This window comes from Hemiscyllium ocellatum, chromosome 1 (genome assembly GCF_020745735.1).
Source record: "Hemiscyllium ocellatum isolate sHemOce1 chromosome 1, sHemOce1.pat.X.cur, whole genome shotgun sequence".
Taxonomy (NCBI): domain Eukaryota; kingdom Metazoa; phylum Chordata; class Chondrichthyes; order Orectolobiformes; family Hemiscylliidae; genus Hemiscyllium; species Hemiscyllium ocellatum.
Genome location: NC_083401.1, coordinates 39,793,837 through 39,817,962, shown reverse-complemented (window position 1 = coordinate 39,817,962; position 24,126 = coordinate 39,793,837). Strand labels below are relative to the sequence as shown.

The following is a 24,126-nucleotide window of genomic DNA, read 5'->3' as shown; positions in this document are numbered from 1 at the left end:
AAACTCAATTCTAACTTCAGAAAAGTACTTTATAATATGGCAGCAATTTATTTTTCATTCCCTACACATTGTCCACTACTTTACAGAAAGACTGCCAGTTCACAGTTTTTTACTTTGAGATACTGATATAAATGGATGGCGGAACTTCATTTAAATTTCATACAGAATTTTGTCATTTCAGTAAAGCAAAACCCAAATTTCATTCATCAACACAATCCTTCCAGCCATTTTCTTAAATCAATAAGAAAAACAGACTAAATCCTCACACCAAATTACCTTATAAGAAAGGCTTTGCTACATGGAACCATTAGTATCATGCAAAATAGGCTTCACTATATCCCTAAAATAATTGTTGACATCATGTTGAAGTACGTAGATCAGCATCATCCCCCTTTACGTTTTTCAGACTGTATCTGGAGTTGCATTTTCCCCAAGGCTATTAAGTGCAAATCTTGCTAGTTAGCCATATTGCTTGTTTACAGAGACTTCCAATAAAACCGAAGACTGGTTTCAGACAATGAAATGAAAATAAACATGAAGAGTTCTGACATAAGCAGAACATATGAAATTTCCAAATAACATGAAATTCTTTACAGTCTTTGGCACTGTCAATTCACACAGTACTAAAGAATCCTCAGAGACTCCCACAGATCTAGAACAGGATCCAACACCCAAACCCTTTCCTCCTCCAGAAGATGAAAATCAACGTCAACCGAAGGAAGCCCAAGTTAAAGGCTAAGGAAACTTAGCATATCCACAAGGACTCTAGCCAATTTTTAAGATGATTTCTATGGTGCATCTATATCTGGATGTATCACAGCATGGTCTGGCAATTGGTCTTCCAAAGACTGCATGAAACTACAAACAGTCGTGAACACAGTCCAGTCCAACACACAAACCAGATTTCCATCCATTGACATCATCTATACTTCATGTCACATTGGGAAAGCAAGCAACATAATCAAAGACTATCCTACACTGCTTATACTCTCTTCCATCCTCTTCCATCAAGCAATAGTTATGAAAGTTTGAATACATGTATTAATAGATTCAAGAACAGCTTCTTCCCCACAGTTATCAGACTTCTAAATGGACCCCTTAATTCTGATCTCTCTCTTTCACTGTGGCTGTAACACTCTGTTCTGCTACCCTGATACATTTTGTATGGTATGATCTGCCTATTCAGTACGCAAAATAACATTTTCCATTGTATCTCGGTACATGTGACATTGATAAACCAATCACTGAAATTCATACACCATATTAATCATTTGTGTAATAGGAAGACTATTTTACTTTAAACCACAGATAAGCAAGCAAAAAAAAAACACTCACCAATCAGCTTCAATAAGCTATTCTGAGACTGGCTGCCTTGGGTTCCTTTTCTCGCTTGTTCTGCTAGTTTGTATGGACTGCTTGTGTCTGAGCCCTTGTCTTGTCTGCTCCTCTAGTGCTGCTGACAGCTTCTCAGGTAGCTCCTCTCTCCTACTCCTCTGGGTGATGCTGACTGACTACCTTGAGGTGCTCAAATTACATGTTATAGGAGGTGATGCTAACTGCTTGGTCTGGTGTCTCCTTTTGCCAGCTTCTCTTGTGAGCTGTCTTTTTGATTCTATGCTGTCCGTCCAGTGTAGGCATGTCCGCTGTACAGTTCAGAACGATTCTGAGTCAGGGATAGTGGAAGAAGTGCAATAGATTTCCCAAGTCAGTATGATGGGTAACTTGGAGGTGAACTGCACACGGTGGTGCTCCTATGCTTATGCTCCCTTTGCCCTTTCAGGCAGCAGAGGTTTGGAAGCAAAGTAGCCGAGGAAAGTTGTGAAATGGTGCTGAGCAAATATCGCAGTGGTGTGTAAAGGTTAGATTGTTAGATTCTCTATTGTTTGAAATGTTCAAAACTGGTCCTTCTGTAGTGCAAATGTTTCCTTCTACTTAGCAGCCCAATACCTGAACATTGGCGTCTTCAGTGTCTGAGGAATTGCAATTGGTTCTGAATGTTCCAAACATCAGTGAACATCCCCATTTCTGTCCTTAAGATAGAGAGAAGGTAAAGCAGCTGAAGATGGTTGGGCAGAGGACATTACACTGTGACTGAGTCAAAATAAGTAGACTAAAACAAATACCCTGCGACAAAAGGGGTCTTATGGTGCAGTGGTAAAATCCTTACATCAGAGTCAGGAGGCCAGGCTTCAAGTCCCATCTGCTCCAGTGGTGTGTAATGCAAAAGTGAGGACTGCAGATGCTGCAGATTAGAGTCAAGAGTATGGTGCTGGAAAAGCACAGCAGGTCAGGCAGCATCAGAAGAGCAGGAGAATCAACATTTCGGGCATAGCCCTTCATCAGGAATGTGTGATCATATTAATCCCTGAACAGGTTGATTAGAAAACATCTACTATGGGACAGAGGAATCTTGTGGCACAGTGGCAGTCATCCTGAGGAACCTTGTTGAAGTCTCACCTCCTCTGGTGTTTTACCATATCTTAATAACTTGATTAAAATAACTACCCGGGGACAGAGAGGGTTCTGTGGTGCAGAGGTAACGGTTCTACCCCATGCGAGGAGCCTGGGTTCAATCCCACTTGCTCCAGAGTTCTGTAATATTGTCTCTGAACAGTTGATCAGAAAACATCTCTATCCTGAGGTAGAGATGGTTGGTCTCCAACAATGACAAGCATCTTGCTGCGTGATCAATTTAATACTAGCCAGCAGACAGCTTTCCACAAGTCCCTTGGACATTAAGGGCAGTCAATCTCACGACTCTCCAGAGTTCAGCACTTTTGTCCATGTTTGGTCCAAGGCTGGAATGAGCTGAGTGGCCCTGGCTGAACCTCAGCACACTGAGCACATTATAGTTGAATAAGTGACATTTCATCGCACTTGGACAACACCTTTCATAAACCTGTTAATGGGTCAGTAAGTTGACTAGATTGAACTTGTTCTATATTTTTTCATACCTGGGCAATTTTCCACAATACCAGATAGATGGCAATGTTGTAGCTGTACTGGAGTGGCGGTTTAATTTGGAGAACAAATCTTCAGTACTACTGCCAAGATGTTTTCAGGGCCCAAAGTTTCATTTTTTCACATGGAGTCAATCAAATGGCAAGATGCTGACGATCTTAGGAGGAGTCCAGGATGACATTTGTGGCTGAAGATCATTTCAAATTCTTCAGTCTAGTCTTATGTACCAATATGCTGGGCTCCCTCCGCACTCCACCTTAGGAAAAATGGCCCATCGTGGGAGAGAACTGGGGAAATTGGCAGGTGCTGCAATTTTTGGCTCAGCCTCCTCTATTCCCATTACCAGCAGGGGCTCACAATTGGATGGGAAATCCTTTTACTGAGCTGAGATGTCCCACAACATAGACATCACTCCCACAGCAATGAGGCAGATTCAGACAGGAGTTGCAATGGGAGCAGAAGTGAGAAGATCATTAAGGAGTAAAATAGCAGAAATTTCCCTTGAGGTATCAATTAAAATGTTGCATTACAAAGCTCGTCAAATATGCCCTTGGGCAAAAGTACACTAGTTTATGTAAAATGTACACTCATGATAGTCTTACCAGACACAAAGCTACCTTCTTATTAGACAGAGATGACTGATGGTGGTTTAATCAGAGGGTTACCACACCTCAGGTGAGGGGAGAGGCTGAGAAGGAGAATCCTGCATGATAACCTCAGCTGGTGCAGGAATTGAACCTACACTGTTGGCGACACTCTGCATTATAAACCAGGTATCTAGCAACTCAGCTAACTTATTTGCTCAATTAAAACATTCTATCAAATCCACAAGCTAACTTATTTGCGCAACAAGTCCACACCGAACCTCCGAAGAGCAACCAACCCAGATCCAGTCCCGCACCCTACATTTACTCACTAATTCACCTGACACAATGTGCAATTTAGCATGGCCAATTCACCTAATCTGCACATCTTTGGATTATGGTAGGAAACCGGTGCACCTGGAGAAAACCCCCACAGACACGGGGAGAATGTGCAAATCCACAGTCATCCGAGGGAGGAATCGAACCCGGGTCCCTGGCATTGAGGCAGCAGTGCTAACCGCTGAGCCACCGTGCCACCCATTGAGCCATTGTGTCGCCCATACCAAATAAAAGTTCTCTGCACTCTTTCTAAGAACTTGAGAGGGTGGAGTGGAGTATGGAGACTAAACATGGTACAATACTACAGCTCAAGCCTAACTAGTGATTTGCAGAAGTTCATCATAACTTCTTTGCTTCTGTTCTCTATGTCTTTAGTTATAAAGACAAAAACTTCAAATTTTCCTGTCACTTTTGAAGATGTGTAACATTCTCCATTAGATCTCTGCATGTAAGTTTCCCCCTTAACAACTATACCACTTAGTTGCCCATCTTTATTCTTTCAACCAAAATACAGCACTTCACACTTCTCTGCATTTAGCTGCATTAGTCTCGTGTCTACCCATTTCAGCATTACATATCTTCTTGTTTATTACTTTCCTCCTGACTATTAACTAAATCTCCTCCAAGTATAATGTCCACCTTCAAACTTTTAAATTATGTCCTCTATATATCCATATTATTATTGTAATAATATATAATTAAACAGCAATCATCCAAGCAGTGGCCCCTAGGGGATATCATTATTGACTTCTCTCCAGTCTTCCAGAAACAACTTGTTTGTCTTTGAGCCAATTTTGCTTGTATGCTACCACTATCCCTTTAATTCAACTGACTTCAATTTTGCTTCTAATATACTATTTTATTTGTGCCTTTTCAAAACTTCATTTATATATAATCACACTGGTTTTATCAGCCACTCTTTAACTTCAAAAATTACAATCACAATTCATCTTAAACAAGGCAATGACGGATGTCATTTCTTAACTAAATGTATCTTTCTAAACAGGCATTATGTCTCAGAATATTGTCTCTCCATGTTTCTCACCATCAACAGTAATCTAACTGGCCTATAGTTAACTCATATTTGCCTCATCACATCTGATTTGGCCAGAGCTTTTACATTTTCCATCTTTATTCATAAAGTAACCTCAAATGTAACCCATTTGGGCCAGGTGACATTTCTACTTTTCTTGTAATTTATTTTTCTAATCAACCTGTTCAGAGATATTATTACACACCTCTAATATTTTAAGCACATGGTCTTATTTATTTTTTTATCTAATCCAATTTCACCAGTGCCTCCTCCTTCATTGTGACACTGACAGCAAAGTATTTACTGAGTACCTCTGCCTCAACAGGAAGACCAGCTTTGCTCCTCACTCTTCATTTTACCACTTGTACTTAGAAAAGACCTTTAGGCTTTCTTTTATGTTACCTGCTAATCTATTCTCATGCTCTGTTTTTGCTAATTTTACTTTGAGTAATAGAATCCCTACAGTGTGGAAGCAGACCATTTAAGTTCATATCAACCCTCTGAAGAGCACCCCACCCAGACCCAATCTCCTACCATATCCCCATAACCCTGCATTTCCCATGGTTAACCCACTTCACCTGCCCATTATAGACAATTTAAGCATGGCCAATCCACCTAACCTGCTCATCTTTGGACTGTGGGAGGAAACTGGAGGAAACCCGGAGGAAACCCACACAGTCACAGGGAAAATGTGCAAATTCCACACAGACAGTTAGGAATGAGGAAAGTGTGTCCAGCAGGCTAAGATAAAAGGTAGGGAGGAGGGACTTGGGGGAGGGGCGTTGGAAATGCGATAGGTCCCCCAAGTCCCTCCTCCCTACCTTTTATCCTAGCCTGCTGGACACACTTTCCTCATTCCTGAAGAAGGGCTCATGCCCGAAACGTCGACTCTCCTGCTCCTTGGATGCTGCCTGACCTGCTGCATTTTTCCAAAAACACATTTACGGCTCTGATCTCCAGCATCTGCAGTCCTCACTTTCTCCACACAGACAGTTACCCAAGGGTGGAATTGAACACAGGTCCCTGGGTTAACCCAGCGCTAACCACAGAGCCACCGTGCCACTTAGTTTCGCTGTTTTGTTCTGCATTCATCTACATTTAGATAGCAAATTTAATGTAAAGAATGGTCTCAAATTGCTTCACTCATTAGTAAACAAAGTATGACACCAAGCCACATAAGGAGATATCATGTCCGGGACCAGAATGTCTTAAAAAGGATGAAAATGAATTAGAGAGGAGGAGAGGAAAGTAACCCAGATTTGGGGACTGAAACAATTGAAAGCATGGTCAGCAATGGTGGAGCAACTATAATTTAGAATGAAACAAGATTACAGGATGGGAATCGGTTGCAGGGGGAGGGTAGACTACATGGGTGAGGGGGGAGCAAGGCTATGCAGGGGTTTAAAAATCAAGACAGTACTTAACCAATGAAGGTCAGCGAGCAGCAGATATGACAAAAAAAGGAACTTGCTGCCTTTAGTTTCCAGCTAGCTGTAGCTTTGAATGTTTTTCCAGCATCCTCAACAAGAAGTCACATTAAGAGTCAGTCTATGCAGACTAGCCAATGTATGCACTGCATGTGCAAAAACAGTTCTGATACATTTACCTACCCCGGTTACTAAATTCATGCAACCACTTCACTTTGATGCATTTATTCAATTTAATCCTGAATTTTAACAAGAGCCTGGATTGTAGTTCAATGGCAAGCGATGGGGTGGAAGGAAAAGATGGGAAGTTTGGAAAGTCAGGAAACTCAAAGAGCTGGGTGTTTCTCAAATATCCTGCAGTTTTAACCTGTAGGGCAAAGAAACCTGCTTCACAAGGCAGTTGAACAGAACAGGCAGGTCTAGTGGTGGATTTCCAAATTTGGATGGAGGGCTGCAATGGTGGCCAGAAAAGGGAGCAGACTGATTGAAAGGGTGGGGTTTTTAATTGGGTAAATTGTTGTGCCTGTTTCTCTTAGCTCACAAGCCACATCATGCATCCAGCCCTTTCATCTTCTTTCAGCGGCCGAGTTTCAAGAAGTCAAGTAAACTGGGTAGATGTTAAAAACTATATAACTATTAGAACAAAGGCAAGCTAACTTATTAAGGGTCAGTCAATGTTTCTTCCCCTGTTTTTATTAAATCCAGAAATGGGTGACCCAGAAATAGGCTCCCATTTCTGATTTTTTTTATTTTAGCGGAGTTGATGCTCAGGTGATGGCCTCTTGGTGGCTCCTGATATTTGTTTAGGAATTAATATTCAGCTCATGGTTTCCTTCACTAATAATTAACTTTGAAATGATATTTGTACAGAAGTTTCTCCTATACTGAAATTTCTGAAATTAATTTTGTATCTGTGACACCATGTACTTCACCTCTCAATACTATATTTTTCTTTTCAAGCATTACTTTTTAATATCTCTGATTCATTCTCTAAATATCATTCTGTTACTTTTCGGTTTCAATGCCCACTTGTAAAGAGCTGAACAAATACAAGTCTCTGTTTCTTGCAGTTTTTCACAAACCCTGCCCAGGCATAACCAAGAGGCCACCACCTGAACAACTCTGATTAACAAAGGTCGAAACTAAAAGAATGCTTTTACTTTTGTCTTTACATGTGTATTCTCAGGACAATGCTGAGATATGCTTGCAATTCTTTCATGTTGTTACTGTTGAGTCTGTAGTGGTTCAGCAATTGAATATTTTGTTATTTACTGCCAAATAATATTGAGACCCAGCGTTAAAAAAAACCACAAAGATTTTAAAAAAAAACTTTTCCCCCACCGACAATCAATTTTGTAATTAAGGCTAAAACATTGCTACTGAAGCATGTATGGTGTTCACAATCACAGTACCCTTCGGTTTCCTTTCAAAGAAAAAGCACAGTTAATTTATAGGAGTCAATTAAAAATGGCAAACATTCCCGTATTTTGTTTATAAAAATGTAAGTTGAGCTGATACTAAATATAAAATTATGAGTGGCATGAATAGGTTGAATAGTCTAGGTCTTTTCCCCAGGTAGAGGAGTCCAAAGCTAGAGGGAATTGGTTTAAGGTGAGAAGGGAAAAATATAAAAGTGACGTAAGGGGCAACTTTTTCACGCAAAGGGTGGTTAGTGTATGGAGTAAACTGCCAGAGGAAGTGGTGGAGGCTGGTACAATTGTAACATTTAAAAGGCGTCTGGATGGGTACATAAATAGGAAGGGTTTAGAAAGATATGTACCAAATGCTGGTAAATGGGAGTAGATTGATTTAGGATATCTGGTTGGCATGGATGAGTTGGACCAAAGGGTCTGCTTATGAGCTGTACAACTCCACAACTTTCTGACTCTAAATAATGCATTCTGAAGAGCTAAGTAAAGACTTCATTTTCTAATTTGTCTTCAGGATATGGGAGATTCTGGTCACATGACACTGCTTAGAGAACCCTTCCACCCACAATCCCCCTTAACCTGAAGAGCTATTGTGCCACTGGTGCTCCCACAATATTAGGAAGGGATATTCAGGACTTTGATCCTGCAATGATGGGGGCTGATAATATGTGTTCGCTAGGACATGAAGGGAAGCTTACAGGTGATGACATCCCTCGGCCATGACTTCTCTTATCCTTCCTAGGTTGTGGAATTCAGAGAAATGGGAGTTTCTGTCTATAAATTCTGATAAGCCGCATCCAGAGCTGGCGATCAGTTGAGCAGTATAGAAATGCTCTAAGATGGAGTTGAGTTTTGAACTGCAAGCCATCTAGCATTGCATCCCACCCAGTTTTAAGCTTTGCAGATTGCATGCATAATTTACTTAATAGATCACACTTGAATGTATACTTCCTGCAGTTATAACACTAATAAAAACAGGTTAATGCAAAACCAAAGGACATAGGACACAGGAGCAGAACTAGGTCATTTGCTCCATTGGGTCTTCTTCACCACTCAATCATGGCAATTATGTCACTCAACCCCATTTTCCTGACTCCTATCTGTAACCCTTGATCCTCTTGCTAATTCTGAACCCATCTGAAATACACGTAATGACTTGGCTTCCATAGCCCTCTACAGCAATAAGTTCCACAGATTCACCGCCCTTTGGCTGAAGAAATTCCTCCTCATTCCAGTTCTAAATGGTTATCTCTTCACTCTGAGGCTGTGTCCTTGAATCCTCATCTTGCCTACTAGTGAAACATTTTCTTCATGTCCACTCTATCCAGGCCTCTCAGTCTTCTGATTTGATTTGATTTGATTTATTATTGTCACGCGTACTGAGATGCAGTGAAAAGTGTTATATTGCACGCTAACCTGACAAATCAAACCTTACATAAATACATCAGGGTAATAGAACAGATTGCAGAATATAATGTTACAGGTGCAGAGATGGCTCAGGTACAGATCAATTCTAATATATGAGAGGTCCATTCATAATTCTGCTAACAGCTAAGAGTGAGCCTTCAGTACAACTCCATTCAGTACAAACCCAGAGTCTTCAACTGCTCCTCTTATGACAAGCCCTTCATTCCTGAGATCATTCTTGTAAATATTCTCTGGGACCTTCCAAGGACAGGACATACTTCTTTAGAAACGGTGCACAAAACTGCTCACAATATTACAACAGCACTCTGACCAGACCCTATACAGCCACAGCAGTACATTTGTGTTCTTGTATTCTAGCTCTCTCAAAATGAATGCAAATATTGCATTTGCCTTCTTAAATACCAAGTGGATCTGCATGTTTCCATTAAGAGAACCCTGAACTACAACTCCAAATGACTCCATTTGTGCTTCAGTTTTTCAAAGCCTCTCCCTATTATCTTTATCTACTTTCAGACCTTTCAGCTTCTCCAGTACCTTCTCCTTCACGATAACCATTGCACTCATCTCTGCCCATTGACTCTCTTGAAGTTTCTGGTTAATGCTATCCCCTGGGTGCTCATAGTTGAATGACTGGCAGTAGCAAAGATGTCAAAAATCTGAGGGACACTGTTGTGCTTTTGTTTGTTTGTTTGTTTGTTTTGTTATGATCACAAGATCATAAGAAATAGAAGAGGGAGTGGGCTTTTGGCCCATTGACTCTAGTTTGATTCAAGAAAAATGATTACCTAATTTTGGCTATAGCTCCAGAAATTTGCCTGCCATTCCATAACCCTCAGCTTTGAATACAATGACCCAGACGTATTGCTATCAGGGAAAGAGAATTCCAAATATTAAACTCGCAAAGAAGAAATTCCTCATCTCCCTTTACCTACTGTCAAGCCCCCTATGAATCTTGCATACCTTCAGTAAGATCATCTCTCAATCTCTGCCAAACAATTAATTAGTCAATCCTTTATCCATGCCTCTACATGAGCTCTTATACTGAAAGTAATGCTTTATGTGACCAGAAGACATAGATTCAGAAGTAAGCCTTTCAGCTTCATGAATCTATTCCATGATTCAATAAGACCATAACTGATTGGATAATTACACCTATGGTCTGTCTCAGCCTTGAATATTCTTAACAAGTCTTATAGCTTTCTGCAGTAAAGAATTTCACAGATTCACAATCCTCAGGAGAAATTCCTCCTGTCTTAAATTGCTAACCCCTTATTCTGAGATTATGTCCTCTCCCACAAGGGAAAACAACTTTTGTACATCTACCCTGTCAAGTCCTCTAAGAATCCTGTATGTTTCAATGCTGTTGCACCTCATTCATCTAAACTCCACACGAGCGCAAGCTCAAGCTACTCAACCTCGCCTCAGAAGAAAATCCCTCCATATGCAGAATCAACCGAGTGAATCTTCCCTGCACTGCCATTAAAGCAAGTATATAGGAGCCTTCATTATCCGAAGGACACGGGCGGGAAGTATTTCATTTAGTTAATCGAATTCCAGATAACATAGTTTAGCCAAGCATTGGGACCTTGCGATCTTGCCGGATAATCCAGTATTCGGATTATTGAATGCCAGATAACCAGAGTTCCTCTGTATATCTTTCCTTAGATAAGGAGACCAAAAAAATTCAGTTTTCCAGCTGCAGTCTAACATGTGCCTTGTGTACTTTTAGCAAAATCCCCCTATTTTCATACTTTATTCCCATGAAAATAAAGACCACTATTTCATTTGTCTTCCCTATTCCCCACTGACTGTGGACATTAGCTTTGTGGCACCTTATGAGAGCTTTTTGAAAATCCAAATACATTACATCTACTGGTCCTCCTTTATCCACTCTGTTTTGGACATCCTCTAAATTCTGTCAAAACAATATTTCTGGCTCAGAAGGAGTATCATCCCCAGCTGTATGCCAAAAGCTGTGTTCAAGTCCCACACCTCTTTGCTGGGGAAGGAATGTCTATAACATGGTAAAACAGGTTAATAGTCACCCACAAATCCTTCCAATATGTTTGATGGCAGGCAGTGACACTGAGTGAAATTCATGGTTCTGCATGTACAGGAGGAAACGACAACCAACTGCTGTAATTTGCCCAAAAGCATGAACCAATTCAATGGAAGCCCATGGCCCAAATCTCAGACAGACATCCTACCGCAAGAGAGAGAGAAATGCACCCAAGGGCAGAAGAAAGTTATGAATGTGGGACCTGGAAGAGGAGATAAGTGAGTGGGCAAGCTGGTTTAGGCCAACTGCTTCAAAATATTCTTATTACTAGAAGTAAACAATATCCACACTGTTGCTTGAAATAAAGTTAGGATTATGATGATAATATTTTAAAATTTGAGCTGGAGCCAGTATGCATAGCTCTATTGTAAAGCCCTCGGGTACATCCTGAAATTGGCCAGAGTTTTTTCATTCCTAAAAGCAAAGACAATATTGAGCTCCCTTGGTTCACATCAACTTATTCCACATGAACTTAGAATTATGTTCGAGATCATTCTACTCCATTTAGCTTCTTATTAAAGTTTTATTCTTCAAAGTTTGAGAGAGGATTTGTAGCTCAGGTGCTCGTTGTTGTAGTTCTGTTCGCTGAGCTGGGAGTTTTTGTTGCAAACATTTCGTTAGAAAGGGGACGAAACGTTTGCAACAAAAACTCCCAACTCGGCGAACAGAACCACAACAAAGTTTTATTCTCCATGCCTAGCAAAGAAGTAGCTCATCATGACCATAACATAAAATTTCCTGACCAATGAAGGATAAATTTATTAATGAAAAGCTGCTGCACAATCTTCTTTTACTGCCCTCTCCATCACCAAAAGCCATCCTAAGATTTCAAGTTGTGACAGTAACTTCTGCATCAATATTCAAAAGACACTTGCTTAAGTAACAGAGTCCCTCACCGTGAGCTGCTTTCTTCTGGTGCTAAATCCAACTGCAGTTTCTTAGTCGGGGTTCAGAATGTTGACATTCTTGGAAATCTGTTTCAGTGTAATCTGCTCGGCAAGTTTCCAAGAGACTAGCAGAAGAATTCAAAACATTTTCTTTCTTCTCTTGTCTCTCAACACTACTTACAGATGGACTAATGCATCTCAGGTTACTGATGTCTGGCATAGATGAAATTAAATTCCATAACAGCTTGGCATTGTACTGAATTCCAAGAATATCTGATGCAGTTATACTGCTAAGCTTATGTTACAGTGCTTGAATCTTTTTCTGTGAACACACACAATATCTGTTTATTTCCCCTGCTGCTCCTTCTGAATAGGGTTACACATGCTGAAGTATAGGTCCAGAGATGGATTCATTGGTTAAGTGAACATTCTACAACACAATCTTGGGCTGGAAGTACCCATTAGCATTTTTCTAAGCAGGTCTTTACAACTTGCTTTGGTCCATATGTGATGCACAATGCAGCAGAGGTCACCCGAATCAAATCAAAATGAAATACAGAAACAAAACTCAATGGAATAGCTCAGCAAGTCTGGCAATATCTGTGGAGAGAAATCAGAGTTAATGTTTCAGGTCCAGAGATCCTTCTTGAGACCTGGGTTCAGGTTCAGTGCAGGTGAAAGGCCAGAGGGAGGGGTCCAGGTGGAGGGAGAGTATGAGAGGTGGGTGGAGGGGTCTGTGGGACAGGGAGAGGAATCTCATGCAAAGAAATGGACTCGGAGGCAAAGGGAACAGAAGAAGAGTTCAACATTATATCATACCTTTCTCAAAATGAGAGGCCTGGATCATTATCTACTCATTCTTTTCGTTGCACAAAGACAGTTATGGCAGACTTATCCCTGCCCCAGCTGTGATAAGTGAATTTGGTACAGATTCTAGTGTATAGAGCTCAACATCCACTCATGTTGTATACTTATCTAATATTTGGCTATGGACTTTGGATTGGTCCATGCTATGTACTAAGCACCACAGTGGGTTGCCGTTTCTTCCTGCAGCTGGCTAACCATGAAATTTACCCACTCTTATTTTTCGTTTTCATTCATTCATGAGATGAGAGCATCATTAGCTAGGCCATGATTTATTGCCCATTCATCATGATGCAGAGGGCAGTTAAGAATCAGCCACATTGCTGTGTATCTCAAGTCACATGTAGGTCAAACCAGGTGAGGATGGTAGTTTCCTTCGCCCAAGGACATGATAGGACTTTCCAACTCGACAATGGTTTCATGGTCATCATTAGATATACAATTTTATCAAATTCAAATTTCAACAGCTGCCATACCAGGATTGAACCTGGACCCTCAGAACATTATCTGTGTCTAGGGATTCTGGCTCAGAACTAGGGATGCTAGCATGGTGCCTCAATACTTCCCTGAAAAACAACATATTTTTGGCAATTTAAGATGAGCTATAAATACTTAAGACTATATAGCCACTTAAGAATCATAGAATCATAGAGATGTATAGTAACAAGACCCTTCGGTCCAACCTGTCCATGCCGACCAGATATCCCAACCCAATCTAGTCCCACCTGTTAGCACCTGGCCCACATCCCTCCAAACTCTTCCTATTCATATACCCATCCAAATGCCTCTTAAATGTTGCAATTGTACCAGCCTCCACCACTTTCTCTGGCAGCTCATTCCATACACATACCACCCTCTGCGTGAAAAACTTGCCCCTTAGGTCTCTTTTATAACTTTCCCCTCTCACCCTAAACCTATGCCCTCTAGTCTGGACTCCCTGACCACAGGGAAAAGACACTGCCTATTTATCCTATCCATGCCCCTCATAATTTTGTAAACCTCTATAATGTCACCCCTCAGCCTCCAATGCTCCAGGGAAAACAGCCTCAGCCTGTTCAGCCTCATCCTATAGCTCAAATCCTCCAACCCTGGCAACATCCTTGTCAATCTTTTCTGAACCCTTTCAAGTTTCACAACATCTTTCCGATAAGAAGGAGACCAAAATTGCACATAATATTCCAACAGTGGCCGAACTAATGTCCTGTACAGCCACAACATGACCTCCCAACTCCTGTACTCAATACTCTGACCAATAAAGGAAAGCATACCAAACGCTGCCTTCACTATCCTATCTACCTGCGACTCCACTTTCAAGGAGCTATGAACTTGCACTCCAAGGTCTCTTTGTTTAGCAACACTCCCTAGGACCTTACCATTACGTGTATAAGCCCTGCTAAGATTTGTTTTCCCAAAATGCAGCACCTCGCATTTATCTGAATTAAACTCCATCAGCCACTTCTCAGCCCATTGGCCCATCTGGTCCAGATCCTGTTGTAATCTGAGGTAACCCTCTTCGCTGTCCACTACACCTCCAATTTTGGTGTCATCAGCAAGCTTACTAACTGTACCTCTTATGCTCGTATCCAAATCATTTATGTAAATGACAAAAAGTAGAGGACCCAGCACTGATCCTTGTGGCACTCCACTGGTCATAGGCCTCCAGTCTGAAAAACAACCCTCCACCACCACTCTCTGTCTCCTACCTTTGAGCCAGTTCTGTATCCAAATGGCGAATTCTCCCTGTATTCCATGAGATCTAACCTTGCTAATCAGTCTCCCATGGGGAACCTTGTCGAACACCTTATTGAAGTCCATGTAGATCACATCTACTGCTCTGCCCTCATCAATCCTCTTTGTTACTTCTTCAAAATACTCAATCAAGTTTGTGAGACATGATTTCCCATGCACAAAGCCATGTTAACAATCCCTAATCAGTCCCTGCCTTTCCAAATACATGTACATCCTGTCCCTCAGGATTCCAACAACTTGCCCACCATCGAGGTCAGGCTCACCGGTCTATAGTTCCCTGGCTTGTCTTTACCGCCCTTCTTAAATAGTGGCACCACGTTTGCCAACCTTCAGTCTTCGGGCACCTCACCTGTGACTATTGATGATACAATTATCTCAGCAAGAGGCTCAGCAATCACTTCTCTAGCTTCCCTCAGAGTTCTCGGGTACACCTGATCAGGTCCTGGGGATTTATCCACCTTTACCCTTTTCAAGACATCCAGTACTTCCTCCTCTGTAATCAGGACATTTTGCAAGATGTCGCCATCTATTTCCCTACAGTCTATATCTTCCATATCCTTTTCCACAGTAAATATTGATGCAAAATATTCATGTAATATTTCCCCCATTTTCTTTGGCTCCACACAAAGACCACCTTGCTGATCTTTGAGGGGCCCTATTCTCTCCCTAGTTACCCTTTTGTCCTTAATGTATTTGTAAAAACCTTTTGGATTCTCCTTAATTCTGTTTGCCAAAGCTATCTCATGTCCCCTTTTTGCCCTCCTGATTTCCCTCTTAAGTATACTCCTACTTCCTTCATACTCTTCTAAGGATTCACTCGATCTATCCTGTCTGTTGGTAAGGATCATAATGGTAGTGAAGCCCAGAACCGTGGAATGCTCCTCCTGCAATATGTGGGAATTCAGGGACAGTTCCACTGTGCATGGTAATGACGTATTCAGGAAATGTGTCCAGCTGCAGCTCCCGATTTGTCACCTGGAGCGCCAGATGGATTCACAATGGAGCATCTATGATACGAGGTCATGGATAGCACACCTAGTGAGCTGGTCACACAGATATGGGCTACAGACAGAAAAGCATTGGGTGACCATCAAGAATATGGATAAGCATGGGCAGACAATGCAGCACTCCCGTGTGGCATCCCACTCTCAAACAGATATTCTGTTTTAGATTCTGTTGTCCTGTTGGCGGGGGTTGGGGGCAGGGGGGTTTGAACTCTTAGCGGGAAGCAGTAACAGCCAAATTTGTGGCAACATAGTTGTCTCTGACAGAGCAGGAAAACGTCTGGAAGAACTTTAATAATCGGGGACTTCATTGCAAGGGGAACTGTCAGGTGGTTCTGTGGCAGCAAACAAAATTTTTGCATGGTATGTTGCCTCCCTGGTGTCAGGGTAGGATGTCTCAGAGTTTCTGCAGGGCATTCTGAAGGGAGAGGGTTAATAGCCAGGAGTGGTGGTACATGTCGGTACCAGCAGTATGGGTCAATAAAAAGGCCCTACAGCACGAATTGAGAGTTACAGGTTGTAGATTAAAGAGGCAGACTAGAGTCATGGAGGCGTACACATGGAAACAGACTCTTTGGTCCAACCCATCCATATGACTGGATATCCTAAATTAAGCTAGTCCCATTTGCCAGCATTTGGCCGATATCCCTCTAAACCGTTCGTATTCATATACCCACCCAGATGCCTATTAAATTTTGTAATTTTACCAGCCATACCACTTCATCAGGCAACTCATTTCACACACAAAAAAGTTGCCCCTTTGGTCCCTTTCAAATCTTTCCTCTCTCAACTTAAAACTAAGCTCTTTACTTTTGGACTCTCTCACCTCAGGGAAAAGACCTTGTCTATTAACCCATCTCTGCCCCTCATCATTTTATAAACCTCAATAAGGTTCCCCCCACAGCGTAAACACTCCAGGGAAAATAGCCCCAGCCTGTACAACCTCTCCCAGCTCAAACCCTCCAACCCTGAAAACATCTTTGTAAATCTTTTCTGAACCCTTTCAAGTTTCACAACATCCTTCTTATAGCAGGGAGACCAGAATTGCACACAGTATTCAAAAAGTGACCTAACCAATTCCTTGTACAGCTGCAACATGACCTCCCAACTCCTATGTTCAGTGCACTAACCAATAAAGGAACGCATACTAAACGCCTCCTTCACCATCTTGTCTACCTGTGACTCTACTTTCAAGAACCTATGAACCTACACTTCAAGGGCTCTTTGTTCAACAACACTCCCCAGGACCTTACCAGTAAGTGTATTAGTTCTGCCTTTCCAAAAGAAAAAGTGAGAGGCAATGGTGTAGTGGTATTACTGCTGGGCTGTTAATAGAGAGACCCAGGTAATATTCTGGGGACATTGGTTTGAATCCTGCCACGGCAGATGGTGGAATTTGAATTCAGTAAATATCTGGAATTAAGGTCTAATGATAAGCATGATTTGATTGTTGGAAATACACACCTGGTTCACTGATATCCTTTAGGGAAGAAAACTGCCATCCTTACTTGTGACCCACAGCAAAATGGTTGCGTTTTAACTGCCCTCTGGGTAATTAGGGACAGGCAATAAATGCTGACTAACTAGTGCTTCCCTCATTCATGAATTAATAAAGGGACACAGCATCTCACATTTATCGGAATTAAACTCCATCTGCCACTCCTCAGCCCACTGGCCAATCTGATCAAGATCCCGTTGTACACGGAGGTAATCTTCGCTGTCCATTACACCTCCAACTTTGGGTGTCATCTGCAAACTTACTTCACAGGAGGGTCCACAGCATTGAGGCTGTCAGCTAGAAAGGGGACAAAATGTCTTCAAACCAAATTCACAGGTCAGCAAACATACCCACAACAACTGACATTAGTATTCGATCTACAAATCTTTACAAAAACCTTGAACTACAAAAGGTTGTAATCTCAGGATTATTTGCAGTGCCACGCTCTGAGTTATCAGAATAGGAAGATAGATTAGATGAACATGTCACAGAGTCATAGAATCATACAGATGTACAGCACAGAAACAGACCCTTCGGTCCAACTCATCCATGCTGAGCAGATATTCTAAATTAATCTAGTCCCATTGCCAGCACTTGGTCCATATCCCTCTAAACCATTCCTATTATAGAATAGAGAACAGTACAGCACAGTACAAGCCCTTCGGCCCTTGATGTGGTGCCGAGCTTTTATCCTACTCTAAGATCACATTAACTTACATACCCTACATTTTACTATCATCCATGAGGTTATCCAAGAGTTGCTTAAATGTCCCTAATATATCAGTCTCTACTACCAATCCTGGCAGTGCATTCCCTCCATACACCACTCTCCTTGTAAAGAACCTACCCTGACATCTCCCCCAAACCTTCCTCCAATCACCTTAAAATTATGTCCCCTCGTGATAGCTATTTCCGCCATGGGAAAATGTCTCCGGCTATCCACTCTACCAATGCCTTTCATCATTTTGTACACCTCTATCAAGTCATCAATCACTCCAAAAAGAAATGCCCTAGCTCCCTCATCCTTTCTTCATAAAACATGCCCTCCAGTCCAGGCTGTATCCTGGTAAATCTCTTCTGGACCCTCTCTAAAGCATCTACCTCCTTCCTATAATGAGGCGACAGGAACTGAACACAATATTCCAAATGTGGTCTAACCAGGGCTCCACAGAGCTGCAGCATAACCTTGCAGCTCTTAAATTCAATCCCCCTGCTAATGTGTGGCAACTTTGATGGATCTATATGCATGGACTCCAAGACCCCTCTGTTCCTCCACACTGCCAGGAATCCTGCCTTTCGCCCTGTATTCTACATTCAAATTTGACTGTCCAAAGTGCATCACTTCACACTTTTCCAGGTTGAACTCTATCTGCCACGTATCAGCCCAGTTCTGCATCTTATCAGTGTCCTGTTGTAACTTACAACAGCCCTCCACACTATCCACAACTCCACCAACCTTTGTGTCATTGGCAAACTTACTAACCTACCCTTTCACTTCCTCATCCAGCTCATTTATGAAAATCACAAAGAGCAGAGATTCCAGAATAGATCCCTGGGGGAATACCACTGGTCACCAAGCTCCAGGCTGAATATTTTCCACCTACCACTACCCTCTACATTCTATGGCCAGCCAATTCTGTATCCAAACATTCAGATGTTCCTGCATCCCATGCCTCCTTACTTTCTGTATGAGCCTACTACAGGGAACCTTATCAAACACCTCGCTAAAATCCACGTGCACCACATACACTGCTCTACCTTCATCAACATGTTTTGTCACATCCTCAAATAATTCAATAAGGTTTGTGAGGCACGAACTGCCCCTCACAAAACCATGCTGACTATCATAAATCTTGTCTCTCAGAGTCCTCTCCAATACTTTGCCCACTATTGACGTAAGATTGACTGGTCTGTAATTCCCAGGATTATCTCTATTCCCTTTTTTGAACAAGGGAATAACATTTGCCACCCTCCAATCATATTTATATGCCCAGCCAGATGCCTTTTAAATGTTGTAATTGTACCAGCCTCCACCACTTCCTCTTGGGAGCTCACTCTATACACGCACTAACCTCTGTGTGAAAACTTTACCCCTTAGAACCCTTTTATATCTTTCTCCTCTCACCCTAAACCTATGTCCCCTAGTTCTGGACTCCGCCACCGCATGCCCCTCATGATTTTATAAACCTCTATAAGGTCACCCCCTCAACTCCCAACATGAAACAGGGAACACAGACTCAACCTATTCTTGTAGCTCAAACCTATCCTGTAGCCCTCTTCCTGTAGCTCAAACCCTCTCACCCGGGAAACATCCTTGTAAATCTTTTTTGAACCATTTCAAGTTTCATAACATCTTTCCTATTGCTGGGAGACAAGAATTGTACACAATATTCCAAAAGTGGCCCAACCAATGCTCTGTACAGCTGCAACATGACCTTCCAACTCATGTACTCAATACTCTGACCAATGAAGGAAAGCATACTGAACGCCTTCTTCACTATCCTATCTACCTTTTCAAAATGTCCCGAAAGAGATGGTGTAGAAGGCAGGACTTTAGACTTTTGGATCATTGAGACAGTCTCTGGAATAGGTGGGACCTGTCCAAGCTGAACAGGATGTACCTGAACTGCAAGGACCCAATATCCTTGTTGTGAGGTTTGCTTGTGCGATTGGGAAGGTTTTAAATTGATTTGGCAGGAGGATGGGACACAAAGCGGATGTAAAATTAGTAACAAGATTCATTTAGAAATAGAAGGAATGGAAGGACAAACCAGTAAGCACAGAACACATGGACAAGATAAGGCACACTGGAAGGACTGGAAAGCTAAATTGGATCTATTTTAAGGCAAGGAACCTGACTGGTAAGATGGTTAAACTTATGAACCTTGATCAGCACATGGGAATATGACATTGTTGCAATCACTGAGACAGAGTTATACAGCATGGAAACAGACCCTTCTCGTTCAGCTCGTCTATGCCAATCAGACATCCCATTCTAACGTAGTCTCATTTGACAGATATCCTTTTAAACCCTTCCTATTCATATATCTATTTAGATGCATTCTAAATGTTGTAATTGTATCAGCCACCACACTTCCTCTGGCAGCTCATGCCATATACACACCACCCTCTGTGTGAAAAAGTTGCCCCTGAGGTCCTTTTAAAATCTTTCTCTTCTCACCTTAAACCTATGCCCTTTAGTTTTGGACTCCCCAATCCTAGGAAAAAGACCTTGGCTATTCACTGCTATCCATGCCCCTCATGATTTTATAAACATCTGTGAGGCTGTCCCTCAGACATGGTTGAAGGAAGGATTGGCAGCTCAACATTCCAGGGGATCAAACTTTCAGGTATGATTTTTGGTTGGGGAAGGGCATGAGCAAACCTCACAGCGAGGATATTGATAGAAGTTGTGAGAGAGGATGGGAGGATGCCTTAGATGGCTCTTGAAATGAGGCCACCTGAGTAGGACATATGAATGAAAATGGGCGATTACTTTGCTCGGGTTAGGAACTTTGGATTGAATTTCTGAGGAAGATAGAGGAGCAGATGTGGTAGGCAAATCAGAGGTGCGGGAGGATTAAGGTTTTCAACTTTTCTAACATTAACTGGGATCGTCTGAGTGTGAAAGAATTAAACAGGGTGGAATTTTCAAAATGTGTCCAGGAGAGCTTTTTGTGCCAGTACATAGATAGCCCAACTACAGGTGGACTGTGCTAGACTTAATCATTGGGAATGAATCTGGCATAATGGCTTTCCATGGAGCAGAGGAGATTTGGGGGGGTGAAATTTGATCCAGGTATACAAAATTATGAGAGGCACAGATGGGGTAGATATGAGAATCATTTCCCTTTGGCAGACCAGAGAGTATAAGTTTAAGGTGAGGACTAAATGTTTTAAAGGGATCTGAGGGGACCATTTTTTTCACTTAGAGGGTGGCAGCAATATGGACATGCTGACTGGAAGGTGGTGCAGGCAGGTACTCTCTCACAACGTTTAAACAGCATCCGGACATGCATGTAAAACTCCAGGGGGACAGTAAGCTATGAACCATTAAATGGGATTAGTATAGTTTGGTTTTCATTGGTCAGCACTGACATGGTGGGCCGAAGGGCCTGTTTCTTTGCTGCATGGCTCTATGTAACATCCACTGAGAGGAAGATATTGTTTGACAAAATTATTGAGAATGTATCAAGCTGAGTGGATGAAGGAGAATTAATAGGTGTAGTATGTTTGAGTTAACATAAAGCATTTAATAAAGTGCAACAAAGCTAGCACCCAAATGCAGCTGGTAATAGGGAAGACAAGTAGCATGTTAGCCTTTACTTATTATAAGAACAGCAATATAGGTGTACTTCAATCCTGAACAATGCACTTAGGATTCTCCAATTTATATCTAAATGACCTTTAGCTGGCCCCATTTCTTTTCAAACTCATGTGGACTTGACAAAATATTATTAAATTCCAATTTGGACTGGGCTGGAAGATTAAGCAATATGGAAATATGTGCTTACAAATTCCAAATGTAATGCTACCACAAATCAATTTTTTCCACATATTTCTCAAACTCTTTGCAACTATCACTTTTTTCCTGGTCTTTTAAGTGAAAATCAAGACTATAACGATGGTGGAGTTTCGATTCCATGCCTTACAGATCTTTGCTGTGTATAGAAATGGGGTAAAGTATATTGCAGTGAGAGGTTACCTGATTGATTTGTTTGCGGGAGTTCTTTTCCTTTGGAGAGGCCCAGTTTAGAGTTAGTGTGTCTGTGAAATCTTCATTCCACTGTGGGCAAAACAAATAATCATTCAAAAAAGTGTCCAGTGTGGGCATACCAGCACACAGTGCAATTCTTTCTTACAACAGTGACTATACTTGGAAAGTACTTGATTAGCAGCAAATCATATGGGTCATAGTGTCATAGAGATGTACAGCATGGAAACAGACCCCTTGGTCCAACATGTCCATGCCGATCAGATATCCCAAACCAATCTAGTCCCACCAGCTAGCACCCGGCCCATATCCCTCCAAACCCTTCCTATACATATACCCATCCAAATGCCTTTTAAATGTTGCAATTGTACCAGCCTCCACAACTTGGCCTGGCAGCTCATTCCATACACGTACCACTCTCTGTGTGGAAAAGTTGCCTCTTAGGTCTCTTTTATATCTTTCCCCTCTCACCCTCAATCTATGCCCTCTAGTTCTGGACTCCCCAACCACAGGGAAAAGACATTGCCTATTTATCCTATCCATGTTCCTCATAATTTTGTAAACCTCTATAAAGTCACCCCTCAGCCTCTGATGCTTGAGGGAAAACAGCCCTAGCCTGTTCAGCATCTCCCTGTAGCTCAAATTTTCCAACAATGGCAACATCCCTGTAAATCTTTTCTGAACCCTTTCAAGTTTCACAACATCCTTCCGATAGGAAGGAGAACAGAATTGCATGTAATATTCCAACAGTGGCCTAACCAATGTCCTGTACAGCCGCAACATGACCTCCCAACTCCTGTACTCAATACTCTGACCAATAAAGGAAAGCATACCAAATACCTTCTTCACTATCCTATCTACCTGCAACTTCACTTTCAAGGAGCTATGAACCTGCACTCCAAGGTCTCTTTGTCCAGCAACACTCCCTAGGAGATTACCATAAAGTGTATAAGTTCTGCTAAGATTGTTTTTTCCAAAATGCAGCACCTCGCATTATCTGAATTAAACTCCATCTGCCACTTCTCAGCCCATTGGCCCATCTGGTCAAGACCCTGTTGTAATCTTTAATGTGCAAACAATTAAACTAACTCCGCACCCATTCAACCCACATCACTCAGATGTGATGTGGGAGCATAACCCAGCGCAGGCAGGTGTCAATTCTGTCTCCGGGCTCATAGTACTCACAGGTGCACCTGCTGTTTAGTAAGATTTTTAAAAATTTCAGTTAATCTGTCACCTATTCCAAAATCAAAAAAATTCAGAATTCCAAAAACCAGCTGGTCCCAAGGGTTTTGGATAAAGGACTGTGTACCTGTACAATCATTTTCCAGATCTTCCAGTCTCTGGATTGCAATGTGTATAGGAGTTAGGATAAAGTCGAAAGGTGTGGTACTGAAAAAGCAAAGGTCAGGAAGAATCCAAGCCATATTTCAGGCATAAGCCCTTCATCAGGAATGTTGGGGAGTGGTGAAGGGGCTGAGAGATAAATAGGAGGGTGGGGGTGGGGCTGGCGGGAAGGTAGATGGGAAGGTGATAGGCAGATGCAGGTAGAGGGGTGATGGTGATAGATCGGAGGGAAGGGTGGAGCGGATTCATGGGGAGGAAGATGGACACGTAGAACAGTTCAAGAGCGTGATGCCAACTTACAGGGTTGGATCTGGGATGACATGGGAGAACAGGAGATGAGGAAACTGGTGAAATTGACATTGATGCTGGGTGGTTGGAGGGTCCCAAGGCAGAAGATGAGAGGCGTTCTTCCTCCAGGCTTCAAGGTTGGATTTGGCAGTGAAGGAAGTCCAGGACTTGCATGTCCATGACAGAGTGGGAGAGGGGAGTTAGGATATCATGTTATGGCTGTACAGGGCATTGGTGAAACCACTTTTAGAAGACTGTGTACAATTCTGGTCACTCTTCTACAGGAAAGATGTTGTTGAACTCGAGAAGACACGGAAAAGATCTACAATGATGTTGCTGGGCAGGAGGGTTTGAGTTATTGGGAGAGTTTGAATAGGCTGGGTTTTTTTTCCCCCTGGAGCATTAGAGGCTGAGGGGGGATTTTATAGATGGTAATAAAATCATGAGGGGCATGAGTAGAGTTTTTGTAAGGTTGGGGAGTCCAAAACTAGAGGACATAATTTTAAGGAGAAAA

The 24,126-nt window shown here is 42.0% G+C and overlaps 1 protein-coding gene across 3 annotated transcripts in view; it reads right to left on the bottom strand.

Moving 5' to 3' along the window:
* ctif (CBP80/20-dependent translation initiation factor) overlaps positions 1 to 24,126 on the bottom strand; it is a 218,924-nt gene that overhangs the window by 109,710 nt on the left and 85,088 nt on the right. For all 3 annotated transcript variants that reach the window (XM_060848810.1, XM_060848971.1, XM_060848895.1), the window contains exon 3: positions 21,969 to 22,049. In XM_060848810.1, the coding sequence (XP_060704793.1) occupies positions 21,969 to 22,049 (81 nt within the window). The remainder of the gene's footprint in view (positions 1 to 21,968; positions 22,050 to 24,126) is intronic.